This window comes from Oncorhynchus mykiss, chromosome 6, assembly GCF_057628025.1.
Source record: "Oncorhynchus mykiss isolate SJ-2025 chromosome 6, ASM5762802v1, whole genome shotgun sequence".
Taxonomy (NCBI): Eukaryota; Metazoa; Chordata; class Actinopteri; order Salmoniformes; family Salmonidae; genus Oncorhynchus; species Oncorhynchus mykiss.
In genome coordinates, this window is record NC_143027.1 from 73,581,542 (window position 1) to 73,595,923 (window position 14,382).

Below are 14,382 nucleotides of genomic sequence, written 5' to 3' on the forward strand. Positions count from 1 at the left end.
AGTCGATGCTACTCGTGAGAAGTAAAGTGCCCCTAGCGACGGACATTTGTATTGGACTAACTGATTACCGTTTCACATCTTAAAAACGCAGTGGTTAGCAACGCTGTTGAGGGCGTATGGACTCGGTCGGCCGTAGGTCAGTGAGCAGCACTGTTAATTCCTCTAGTCTGGAACAGATTGTAGACGCAGTTATCATTTCAGTCTAATAGGTTCGCGATTTTCCTTCGTTCCATTTTTCAACTGAAGGCCTTTCACTGAAAAGTGGGTGTCTCCTCACTACTGGTGTTCAGAAGGCGGCGAGTGCAGAAGTGTGTCCTCGATGGCAGGGTGGAAGGACGGCTCGGTGCAGGAGAAGTATCGACTGGTTGTGGTTGGAGGTGGTGGTGTCGGAAAGTCAGCCCTAACTATACAATTTATCCAGGTTAGTAAATAGTCGCCGGTTTCTCCAGCCACTTTGCACGGAATGTTTGGGAATCTGGACGGAGGCTGGCTGAGGTGTTGCGAATGGGGATCCCACAAGTGTATGCTGGGGTTTAGTTCATTTTCTTCTCGCAAAAATTCGCCGAGGCCTGTTTAGTACAGAACATATTCTGTAAAAATACTTGAAATTGTGTTGGATACAATTTTTACTATAAGCATATTTGTCAGTACAATGAATAACGTCAATTGGCAATGTAATCTCGCTGGGCTATGGAAAGTAACTGTGGAATAAATAGTCTCACAATTGTGATTTAGGCTGAACTCTGATTTAAAACAGTATAACCTAAGTATTATAACATTCGGCTACCCGTACAATCTGTACAACCGAAATTTAAAAATACTTATTTGCAAAGTTGAGTTGTCAACATCTCTCTTGTTTTGGAGCTATATTTGGGAGGATCGTCCTGCCCGTTGCGGCGTTACATACACCAGTCTATAATTGTTGGCTACAATATAACACGTCGTTCAGCATTTCTGGGCCTGCTGTACTTGAAAACATAAATCTGAAACCAAACCCCTATGTAAACTCACATTGCACGTATTTTCCATCATACCCAATTAGGTGCAGTATTGACAAATCTCTTGCCTACCATTTTTATTCATGTAAACAATGTTCATTATCAGACAATGAATATGCCTATTGAATAGCCTAATAACGGTTTAGCCAACAGACTAACATTCATTTGGATCCAAAAAATCTAAGTGAATCAGACTATGATATAAAGAAATTCCTACACATCCATAACTGTAAGCATATTCATTACAGAGAATATCCCTGCATGCATGCCTTTCTCTAACGTTGATATCATGTGTGAATCTTGATCAATCCCCTTTGTTGCTCAAACAGTTGCAGAGCAATGACAGCTGCTGCTAAAGACAGTTGTTGTTAAAGCCAGTGGCCCAAGCAGCCATTTCCCAGCCACAGTTGTCCTTTATAGTCTTGTCAATGGCATTCCAACACACACAGTGTGTTGTCCATAGGTGCCCACACTTTTAACTCTTTGTCTTTCCCCTTTCACTATCAAAACCTTTATATTCACAGTTAGTTTCTTGGTGTAGCTGCTCATAAAAGTGTAACTGAGAATGAGTGGACAAGCGTTGGAATCCTCTTTGTGTCTTCAGGAGTCTGTAATGCCAGGTCCTAATTCCAGGAGACTCGACTGGGGGCGGGCAGCTGCATGTCTAAAGTGACTGAGACAATAGTTGGGCAGTCAGCAGCAAGTGCTGCTTGGGGATTTTGTTGTGATCTGAAGGTCTAATAAGGTTTCAGAAAGCTGTTGGTCAGATCAGATTACTGTACCACGGTTCAGCCATTCTGACCCTATTCTTCTTTGGAATGGAACAGTAGGCTAAGTATTGTATAAACACTTCAAAGTCCTTTAGTATTTTTAGCAAATCCTTGCGTTTTGGTCCAAACAAGGAAATATGCACTGTTGACTTGTTCCAGTAGGGATAGGAAACAGTAAACCACAGTACAAGTGCCTTATTACAGTGTAATGAGACAGTAATGTGATTAATTACCATGTGATATGTAACTAATAATACTGATAGGACAGTAACACCAAGATAATGATAGACTGGTTATTACATTTTGTTTGTTAACAAGATGAGTAGAATATAGGGTGGTAGAAGAAGACTGTATGCAGCTCAGCGATCACCAGTTCACAGATATTTTCTGGATGATTACTTTGTCATGGCAACGGTGCCTCTGGAGCCTTTAGTTGAAACTTGCAGGTCAGTCTGCACTCACTAAAGAACATTCATTTGGGAAATAAGACCATTTTTTTTGTATGCACTTAGCATTTCAGAATGTGTCCAATCCAGTCTTGATCAACACTCTTTATTCCTCTTTATAATAACCATACCACAACTGTGTTCATTGTGAATAGCGGTATAACATAATAATGTGCAACCATATCTTTTAGATGAGCATCAACCTCTTATTTGTCCCTTGACATGCAAAGGAATTCCCAATATATACAGTATGTCAAATCTGTGAGAAATGAGTGCAGTATAAACGGCCTATATGCTCTGCATGCATAGTCTATAGCAGGGTTCCCCAACTGGTGGCCCGCTTGTTGGACATAAAGGACTGTAAAAACACCAGGAAATCAGCTCCAAGTCATTTTAATTTTGGAAATATTTTCCAAAGTATTCTCACACATAATAGAGAGATCTATGTGATTGTATACAAATGTAAGCAAGGCTTGAAATATATATATATATTTTGGTCAAATGTAGTTGGTGTGTTGACTGCATTCCTTGTCTTATTTATTTTGTATATGTCTGTGGATGTAAAGAAAAATGAATTTGGTAATGTGTAGAATGTTGACATCATGGAAAGCGCCTACATCCTATTAGAGTTTTCTAGAAGCCGGCTGCCAGGGGAAAAGCCTCGCAGCTGGCTGTTGAGTCCAGACTTTCCCATCCAGATCTGTGGAGGGTCAGTTGGGGTGGGGGAGAGAGTGTTGTCTGAGTCATGTTGGGTTATTGACCATGGAACAGCCGGAATCAGCGCCTTTGGAAAAGGAAGTCCCTCCACTCCTGTTAGTTTTCTATGGACCACTTAGATTTGAAAAAGAAAACATGAGCCGCAACCTGCCTAACTGGCTGGGCTTGTGGGTGTGATTGTGTGTGGTAGTGTGCACTTGATGGAATTGGATAAGATTTACAGGTGAAAAAAAACCTGACACCCTTTTTACAGTAAAGTGATTACAGAGATACATCCAAATCTATAGAGAAATGTAAAGCCTCTCTCCTATTAAGCATACGGTCTTGGCCCAATTTGAGTGGGATGAACAACAACAAAAACTTTTTTGGCTCAGTAACCATGTTTCCATCCACAGTTTTTATGCAAGTAAAGTCATACCTTATAAAAAAAAATCACGACAGCTGTGATGGAAACAGGAAGTTTCGGTACAATTTTATAGATGTCGACAGATCAATAGTTCGTTCGACTTGGTGGGATCTTTTTCTGTCGGCAAAATGAATAATGTGAGAAATGGAGGTGAAAACACCTTTATGCGCAAATATGCAGTTTATTAGGCTACAGATGAAATAAGTTATGAACTTCACAGGGTGGTGAAAGTGCACAATGATCTTGATGCTCCTTTCCAATAAATCTCAAGGGTCTTATTCTGGTGATCGATGCTTGACTGCCATTTTGACAAATACAAACATTCTTGCTCTTATCCATAATAATCTCATCATATAGACTAGCCTCCCTGCACAGTCTACCCACACTGTGAGCTGTTGGATAGAGCGCACATGTCAAGACCAGAGTAGACACATTTTGTATTTAATGCAAGAGTTTTCTGTGACAAAACTATAGGTAGAGTTGAAAATGTGATGGAAACATTGAAGTTCAGATTTCTATTCGGCACATGAAAACTTAAGCGTGCACTACGTCGTCACGCACTGATTTTATCTCCAACAAGTCCATTTGGTGGAAACACACCACTGTATTTTAGAATATTCTCATGAAAATCTGTCGCCAATTGGATGGAAACCTAGTTACTGAAACCGTTGTAGTGTATACTAGACTAGTCACACAATGGCTGAAGTGAGGGTCCTTTTACAGTGCAGGGAGGATGATGTCACTCTACAATAACAGAGTGACAGGGCAGGCAGGTCATCGCCACTGGGAGTAGTTGAAGTAAGAACACAGCCAAGCCAAGCCAGTGAGTAGAGTGGCAGAAAGGTGACATAACATTGAGTCATCTGACAAAAGTTTTATAACACAGAGTGTTATTCAACAGATGGAAAACATGACTCAATGTGGGGTGGTGGGGTTCAAGCCATTTGATCCCATATCTAATGTCACTCATTTGTTTGACCGATGGTATGAACAACATTTCTGCTATGGTTCCTTTGCGGAAGTTATCATTAGCAACCATGGCACCTGTGGGAGTGAAATGCTATCTTCTCGCCAGACGGGATGACAGAGGAGTTAAGCATGGTGTTGCATGAACACACAGCTGCTAATATTAGTCCTTATCACTGACTCTCTTTCATTTCTGCTGGAGTTGACTCCCCGCTGTGTGATTCAGTGGGAGAGCACAGTATCCAGCCTGATAGAGTCATGAAGGATTAGATACAGACCAGTATGATCAGAGGTTAAAGACACCTAAACAGTGAGTACTTAAGTGCTCTCTTTCTTTTTTGCTCTCTCTACCCCCTCTCTCTCTGTCTCATTCTGAGCATGGTTTTGATTACTGAGATGAGGTCATTTAGGAGAAATGCTGCTGCTCTGGGTTCTAATTGAATAAATACAGATTAAGCATATGGGTGTTCTTTCCTGGGCATTTTCAGGCAAGGTGTGTGTGTGTGTGTGTGCGTGTGTGTGTGATGGGGGTTGGGGGATTGTTTCATGCACATTTCTCTGAAATAGACGCAGGGGGCTAAGTAAAGTGTTTGTTTGCAGCAGTGTGCATTCCCACACACCCAGGACAAGGTGGCTGAGTACCAGGTAGTGTGGAAACTGCCATGACCAGCACACTTTAAAACTATTTTTGGACATAGTCAGTGTTGTAGCATTCTATCTAGCTTGGTGATACATCACATACCATATACCACTGATACATTTTGGTTTGAGCTGGTTTTTCATTTCCTTTGAGGGAGTTGGTAACCCCACACATTTAGCTGTGTGTGGGTGTTTGGTAGTGCTGCCAAGGTGGGTGATGAGGGAACATTGTTGGTTTTGTTCTCCAGGAGGGTCACCTGTTGATTTCTCGCAGAGCTGGCTCATTGACTGAGCGTTCCTGTGAAGTGAACCAGTCTGCGCTCATAGCAGGGAAGTCATTTTCACAGCACTTCATTCTGAGCTACTTAAACAACAACTCTCCTGCTTACATTGCAAAAAAGTCCTGTAGAAGTAATTTTCCAATTCCAAATGGGTGTTGTCAGAGGGAGAGAAAATGCATACATTTCCCTCTAACCTAAATGTTCTAATTTGATGAACATGTTATAATGACCATACACATTCCTATGAATGTATTTGTGTGATAGTTTTGAGTGCATGATGCAGCACAATGTTTGTGCAACATTGTAATCATGTTTAGTTCTTAAAGGCTTAGACTCAAGGGTTAAGAGATAACGTTGAAATTATTTTGGTTTTCAATGACACAAGTCTGTGCTGGTCTCTTACCCTAATGCAGGGGTTCCCAATTAGATTCAGCCGTGGGCCTATTGTTTTCTTGAGTGGAGGGTTGGGGGGCCGGAACAGCATTATAAATTATTTAAAATCACTTTGAGCTGATTTCCTGGTGATTTTACAGTAATGTATTTATTCTTTGCCCAGAACATAGGGGGGGAGGCCAAATAAAATCGTCCGAATTTGGCCCGCAGTCCGCCTATTTGGGAACCCTGCCCTAAAGGATAAGGAATGATGTAATTCCAGTCTGTAACTTGATATTAGATTGAGTTTGAATAGAAACCCTATGGGGATCTAATCACAATAAAACCCATTCAGCAGGTCTTGCAGTTGGTGTCTGTGTACCCAGAGACTGATGTGATGTTATTCTGAGCAAAGATCAGGTTTATTATAGATGTATCATTAGACTGGGTGGAGTCAGGTTTCTCTACTATCTTTGTTTTCTGTCCAAACATCTTACATTTGTACCTCAATAGGCAGAACATGGTTACATAGTAGAGGTCGACCGATTTATGATTTTTTTTAAACGCAGATACCGATTATTGGAGGACCAAAAAAGCCGATACCGATTAATCGGCAGATTTTTTAAATATTTTTTTTTACATTTATTTGTAATAATGACAATTACAACAATACTGAATGAACACTTATTTTAACTTAATATAATACATCAATAAAATCAATTTAGCCTCAAATAAATAATGAAACATGTTCAATTTGGTTTAAATAATGCAAAAACAAAGTGTTGGAGAAGAAAGTAAAAGTGCAATATGTGCTATGTAAGAAAGCTAACGTTTAAGTTCCTTGCTCAGAACATGAGAACATATGAAAGCTGGTGGTTCCTTTTAACATGAGTCTTCAATATTCCCAGGTAAGAAGTTTTAAGTTGTAGTTATTATAGGAATTATAGGACTATTTCCCTCTATACCATTTTGTATTTCATTAACCTTTGTTCTTATAGGCACTTTAGTATTGCCAGTGTAACAGTATAGCTTCCGTCCCTCTCCTCACTCCTCACTGGGCTCGAACCAGAAACACAACGACAACAGCCAACCTCGAAGCAGCGTTACCCATGCAGAGCAAGGGAAACAACCACTCCAAGGCTCAGAGTGAGTGACGTTTGAAACGCTATTAACGCGTGCTAACTAGCTAGCCATTTCACTTCAGTTACACCAGCCTCATCTCGGGAGTTGATAGGCTTGAAGTCATAAACAGCGCAATGCTTGACGCACAACGCAGAGCTGCTGGCAAAACACACGAAAGTGCTGTTTGAATGAATGTTTACGGGCCTGCTTCTGCCTACCTCCGCTCAGTCAGATACTTAGATACTTGTATGCTTGTATGCTCAGTCAGATTATATGCAACGCAGGACACGCTAGATAATATCTAGTAATATCATCAACCATGTGTAGTTAACTAGTGATTATGATTGATTGATTGTTTTTTATAAGATGAGTTTAATGCTAGCTAGCAACTTACCTTGGCTTACTGCATTCGCGTAACAGGCAGTCTCCTTGTGGAGTGCAACGAGAGAGAGGCAGGTCGTTATTGCGTTGGACTAGTTAACTGTAAGGTTGCAAAATTGGATCCCCCGAGCTGACAAGGTGAAAATCTGTCGTTCTGCCCCTGAACGAGGCAGTTAACCCACCGTTACTAGGCCGTCATTGAAAATAAGAATGTGTTCTTAATTGACTTGCCTAGTTAAATAAAGATTAAATAAAGGTGTAATATATATATATAAATAAAATCACAATTTCCGATTGTTATGAAAACTTGAAATCGGCCCTAATTAATTGGCTGTTCCGATTAACCTCTATTACATAGTAATGCTGATCATAACATAGTACATTTCAATCAGATCAATGATAAACTCACTGTCCGTGGTCCCTGTGGTAAAGAATAAGGCAGGAGATCAACTCTGACTGCTCTTTTAAAAAGTTTATGGAGGACCACTTCTTTGTTGTCTGGGTAACAGACCAGAACCTGGCATAGTGCCAATTCTCACTCCCTGGGCAGGGGTGTCGACTAGCACGGACTTTGCTGATAACTACTTTATTGAGGGAAAATGTACTTGCCATGACTGTGATATGTGGTTGTCTCGTCTAGCTCACCCTAAAAGCATGTATTTCGACCCCTAAAAGCACCAAAAGGGGTAATTTTTTACACAATTGGAAATTATGGAAAAATTACACTTTCTGTCAAACAGTAACACTTCTTATTTTATTAACCTTTTCTAACACAAGTAAATGGTTTAAATGCCCCAAAATAAGCATATATTTTAACACATTCAAAGTGTTGTGTTTCTGTGAAACGTTGTTGGGAACAGACAACAGCACAAAGGGCAAGAATGAGTTTTATTTGACCTTTATTTAACTAGGCAAGTCAGTTAAGAACAAATTCTTATTTTCAATGACGGCCTAGGAACAGTGGGTTAACTGCCTTGTTCAGGACCAGAACGACAGATTTTTACCTTGTCGGCTTAGGGATTCGATCTTGCAACCTTTCAGTTACAAGTCCAACGCTCTAACCACTAGGCTATCTGCTGCCCCGAAGGTAGAAGAAGGTAGATACAACAATACATCACACAAAGCAGCCACAACTGTCAGTAAGAGTGTCCATGATTGAGTCTTTGAACGAAGATGTTGAGATAAAACTGTCCAGTTTGAGTGTTTTGTTGCAGCTCTTTCCAGTCGCTAGCTGCAGCGAACTGAAAAGACGAGTGACCCAGGGATGTGTGTGCTTTGGGGACCTTAACAGAATGTGACTGGTAATCTGACATACCGGTATGACCTAAGATAGCCACCAAGATGGGAGATATAGGCGATATGGTCACCGGTGTCATCAGACGTTTAGGTCTAACTTTGGAACGCTGTGGGCTATAAACACATTTCCAATTGCATCTGAAAGATGACTCTCAACTTGGTATAGAGACATTGACTGGAATCTAAATGAAATTAAATGTTTATTTATTCATTTTACTGGCTGCCACACCCCCCCAGGGACCACATCTGCGGTGGCCTCATATCTACAGTGCATTCGGAAAGTATTCAGACCCCTTGACCTTTTCCACATTTTGTTACGTTACAGCCTTATTCTAAAATTGATTTAATAATTTTTTCCCTCATCAATCTACACACAATACCCCATAATGACAAAGCGAAAACTGTTTTTTAGAAACACCTTATTTACATAAGTATTCAGACCCTTTGCTATGAGACTCGAAATTGAACTCCAGTGCATCCTGTTTCCATTGATCATCCTTGAGATGTTTCTGCAACATGATTTGAGTCCACCTGTGGTAAATTCAATTGATTGGACATGATTTGGAATGGCACACACCTGTCTATATAAGGTCCCACAGTTGACAGTACATGTCAGAGCAAAATCCAAGCCATGACGATGAACGAACTGTCCATAGAGCTCCGAGACAAAATTGTGTCGGCATAGATCTGGTGCAGGGCACCAAAACATTTCTGCAGCATTGAAGGTCCCCAAGAACACAGTGGCCTCCATAATTCTTAAATGGAAGACGTTTGGAACCACCAAGAATCTTCTAGAGCTGGCCGCCTGGCCAAACTGAGCAATAGGGGGAGAAAGGCCTTGGTCAGGAAGGTGGCCAAGAACCGATGGTCACTCTGACAGAACTCCAGAGTTCCTCTGTGAAGATGGTTGTCCTTCTGGAAGGTTCTCCCATCTCTGCAGCACTCCACCAATCAGGCCTTTATGGTAAAGTGGCAAGACGGAAGCCACTCCTCAGTAAAAGGCACATGACAGCCCGCTTGAAGTTTGCCAAAAGACACCTAAAGTACTCTCAGAACATGAGAAACACGATTCTTTGGTAAAACGAAGATTGAACTCTTTGGCCTGAATGCCAAGTGTCACATCTGGAGGAAACCTGGCAACATCTCTACGGTGAAGCATGGTGGTGGCAGCATCATTTGGGGATGTTTTTCAGCAGCAGGGACTGGGAGACTAGACAGGATCGAAGGAGAGATGTACAGAACAAAGTACAGCGAGATCCTTGATGAAAACCTGTTCCAGAGCGCTCAGACAGGGGCAAATGTTCACCTTCCAACAGGACAACGCCCCTAAGCACACAGCCAAGACAATGCAGGAGTGTCTTTGGGACAGGTCTCTGAATGTCCTTGAGTGACCCAGACAGAGCCCGGACTTGAACCCAATCTAACATCTCTGGAGAGACCTGAAAATAGCTGTGCAGCGACGCTCCCCATCCAACCTGACAGAGCTGAAGAGGATCTGCAGAAAGAATGGGAGAAATTCCCCAAATACAGGTGTGCCAAGCTTGTAGAGTCATATCCAACAAGACTTGTGGCTGTAAGCACTGCCCAGGGTGCTTCAACAAAGTACTGAGTAAAGGGTCTGAATATTTATGTAAATGTGACATTTCAGTTTTGTTATTTTATACATTTGCAAAAATAAACTGTTATTGCTTTGTCATAATGGTGCATTGTGTGTATATTGATGAGAAAAAATAGGATTTAATACAATTTAGAATAAGGCTGTAACGTAACAAAATGTGGAAAAAGTCAAGGAGTCTGAATACTTTCCAAATGCTTTCCGAATGCACTGTATATCTTTTCAGGGTACATACATCTACACCTGTGCCAAAATTGGTGCTTTTATCACAAATGTTACTATTGAGTCCACATTTTCAGCTTAGCCATGCACCACTAGTATACAACATATAATACATTTTTGACCCCTGTTGGTGATTTTAGGGTTAAGATTAATGCATTAATTTTAAGTCTGTAAGTCTGCTAAATGACAAAAATGTAAAGATAAATAATAATGGGACTGGGATTTGAATGGACAGGACACCCCCGCCCATCTGCTTGCAGTGGGTAGGAGAGATCTTCCCGGGTTCAGACCAGAACAGACCCGAGGACAATCGTACCCTAACAGGTCCGGGTCTAGACCAGACCCGATTGGAACCGAGTGACAAAAAAATGTGCCAAATTGCTCTTCTGGTTAACAAATACATCTTTAAATGTTGGCTAGGCCTTCTATAAGTTAAGAAATTCACCTTTATTAGCGTAAAACAAATATACTATAGCCTATGCAAAGCAGTGGTCTGGTGGACTCTGGTCTATCAGCTGTAGTTACATAGACCTGAGACCCACTGACAATCAAACAGGACCCACCCGAGGAAAAAATTTGAACTTTGGACCTGGTCGGGTCTCGGGTATTCAGGTTAGGGTCTCGGGATTCAGGTTGGGATGGACCCGTGACCCGTGAATGCCGCTAGTGGGTGGTGTGGTCCACGTTCACTGAGGGCAGGCCTTTCCATTGGCTCCTAGTGAATAAACTGCATTACAGAAGGATTCCACTGAAGGCAAGTCTTCTCATCACGACTATTATCAGTGTCTAATTGACCCTGAGTCTTAGACAGAGACTATATTACTGGATATTTTATGGATATTAATGTTGATAATGTATGGTCAGGTGGAATGTTCCTCCCTGTTGAGTTTCACTATACTTGAGTGCCACAGCAAAGGGTTTTTGTTGTTGCTCTAACATGGTCATCGCTATTCATAGAGGAGATGAGATGATAGACAGGTGTTGAGGGAAACAAGTGATGGTTAGAGAAAAGCAGTAGGTATGTGTTTACCCCTCCCCCTCGATTCACCACAGGGCCTCCTCTCTCTCTCTCTCTGTCTCTCTCTCTCTCCCCTTTGGTCTCACATCAGGGCATGTATTTACTCCTGTGGCTTTTCAAAGGCCCTGCCTCTACTTTAGGTATCCTGTTTACCTGAATCAACTGCTTGTAGAAACCATGTCTGGCAGGGCATGAGCTGACACACACACACACACACACACACACACACACACACAAAAATGAGACTGGGGTGACAGTTAGTCAAAAAGATTCTACCTCTCACCCTGCAGAGGATAAGAGTTGTCGTTTCCACTAAGCCAGTGAATTTCTTCGGGTAGAATTCAGATTCTATTTCTATCCCCTTTTTCATGCAGTCACAGTAAAAAACTATTTCCAGTTCATCTGTGGGTTTAGCATACAGTGACTGTGATTCTCTATGTTCTCAGGGACAGCAGGGGAGAGGATCCAGAGAGTGCATGTGTTTCTGTTCAGATAATCACTTCCCACCATGAACAGGAACAGATTAGAATACGGCTGCCTGGCCTGGGGCTGTGTAAATGTTCATGGTCTGCACGGACACAGGGAACATATGCCTCCCATCTCCAAGCTCACACAAATGACATCTGCTGTAGGATCTGTCGCTTATGCTTACCAGCCTCCTCTCATTTGGCCCGATCCATAGAGTCACATTGAAACAGGGAATATCAAAGAGTGACAAGAGGAAAAGTAATGTGTGTCACATCATCTTTAACACAATCTGCTTGTGTGAACTTTGGTCTGTAACTGTAACTTTCTCACATATTGAGCTTTGACTTGGTTGACTGTTCACATGGGCCCCTCTCAGACCTCTATCATCTATGACAGGGGTAGACAGCTCTGTTCTTGTAGTCCTGCATGTACGGCAAGACAACCTGACCAATTGAGCTAATTAAACAGTTCAGTGCCTAAATTCAACACACCTATTTTTCAAATACATGAAATTCCTGTGGTCCTCCAGGACCAGGGTTGTCTACCCCTGATCTATACTGAACACAAATATCAACGCAGCATGTAGAGTGTTGGTTCCATGTTTCATGAGCTGAAATAAAAGATCCCAGAAATGTTCCATACACACAAAAAGCTTATTTCTCTCAATTTTGGTGCACACATTTGTTTACATCCCTGTTAGGGAGCATTTCTCCCGTGGCAAGATAATCCATCCACTTGACAGGTGTGGTAAATCAAGTAGCTGATTTAAACAGCACGATCATTACACAGATTCACCTTGGCTGATGACAATAAAAGGCCACTCTAAAATGTGCAGTGCCACAGATGCTACAATGTCACAGATGTCTCAAGTTTTGAGGGAGCGTGCAATTGGCATGCTGACTGCAGGAAAGTCCATCAAACCTGATGCCAGAGAATTGAATGTTAATTTCTCTACCATAAGCCGCCTCCAACGTAATTTTAGAGAATTTGTCAGTACATCCAAAGGGCCTCACAACCACAGACCACATGTAACCACTTCAGCCCAGGACCTACAAATCCGGCTTCTTCACCTGCTGGATCGTCTGAGACCAGCCATCCGGACATTGGATGAAACTGAGGAGTATTTCTGTCAGTAATAAAGCCCTTTAATGCTGAAAAACTCATTCTGATTTGCTGGGCCTGGCTCCCCAGTGGGTGGGCCTAAGCCCTCCCAGGCCCACCCATGGCTGCACCCCTGCCCAGTCATGTGAAATCCATAGATTAGGTCCTAATGAATTGATTTCAATTGACTGATTTCCTTATATGAACTGTAATTGTTGCATGTTGCGTTTTTATATTTTTGTTCAGTATATGACATGGTGAGGCTGTGGGTGTATGTGACACAGCACTTCCCCAGACAGGAATTGGTTTAAAATGATTTCTCAGCAGCAACCCCTCCTGGGACATTAGCTATCTAGAGCAGGTATTCCCAAACTGGGGTACGCGCAATGGCGTCGGGGCTACGACAAATAAAATGTGATTTACATTTTTAAACAGTCCATTTATATTTATAGCCGAACATAGCGGCTGCTCATGCCTGTATCTGTACTGATGGCGCAAAAGCCATGACAGGGAGACCTAGTGGAGTGGTAACGCACGTGCAAGTAGTTGTTCCCTACACCACTTGGGTACACAGCATCCACCTAGAGGCTCTTGCTGCCAAGGAAATGCCTGACAGCTTGAAAGACGTTTTGGACAGTACAGTGAAAATGGTTACCTTTGTTAAATCAAGGCCCCTGAACTCTCGTGTATTTTCTACACTCTGCAATGATATGGGCAGAGACCATGTAACGATTTTACAACATACAGAAGTGCGCTGGTTATCAACGGGAAAAGTATTGACACGTTTTTTTAAATTGAGAGACGTTCTTCAAGTTTTCTTTACTGACTATAATTTTCACTTGTCTGACCACTTGCATGATGACAAGTTTCTCACACGACTGGCCTATCTGGGTGATGTTTTTCTCGCCTGAATGATCTGAATCTAGGATTACAGGGACTCTCTGCAACTATATTCAATGTGCAGGATAAAATTGAGGCAATGATTAAGAAGTTGGAGCTCTTCTCTGTCTGCGTTAACAAGGACAACACACAGGTCTTTCCATCATTGTTTGATTTTTTTGTGGGCAAATGAACTCAAGCTTACGAACAATGTCAAATGTGATATAGCGAAGCACCTAAGTGAATTGGGTGTGCAATTACGCAGGTAACTTTCCTGAAACAGATGACACAAACAACTGGATTCGTTATCCCTTTCATGGCCTGCCTCCAGTCCACTTACCGAAATCTGAACAAGAGAGCCTCATCGAAATTGCAACAAGCATTTCTGTGAAAATTGAATTTAATCAGGAGCCGCTGCCAGATTTCTGGATTGGGCTGCGCTCAGAGTATCCTGCCTTGGCAAATCGCACTGTTAAGACACTGATGTCCTATGCAACCTTGTACCTACGTGAGAGTGGATTCTCGGCCCTCACTAGCATGAAAACTAAATACAGGCGCAGACTGTGTGTGGAAAATGATTTTAAGATTTATACTTAAATACAACCCAACATTTCAGAGTTCTGTGTATCCTTTCAAGCACACCCTTCTCATTAACCTGTGGTGAGTTATTCACAATTTTTGATGA

The 14,382-nt window shown here is 41.9% G+C and overlaps 1 protein-coding gene across 2 annotated transcripts in view; it reads left to right on the plus strand.

Annotated features, from left to right (window-relative positions):
• Nucleotides 1-14,382, plus strand: part of rras2 (RAS related 2) — a 43,057-nt gene continuing 28,675 nt past the window's right edge. For both annotated transcript variants that reach the window (XM_090238839.1, XM_021607601.3), the window contains exon 1: nucleotides 1-421. In XM_090238839.1, coding sequence (XP_090094965.1) covers nucleotides 320-421 — 102 coding nt within the window. In that variant the 5' untranslated portion in view covers nucleotides 1-319. The remainder of the gene's footprint in view (nucleotides 422-14,382) is intronic.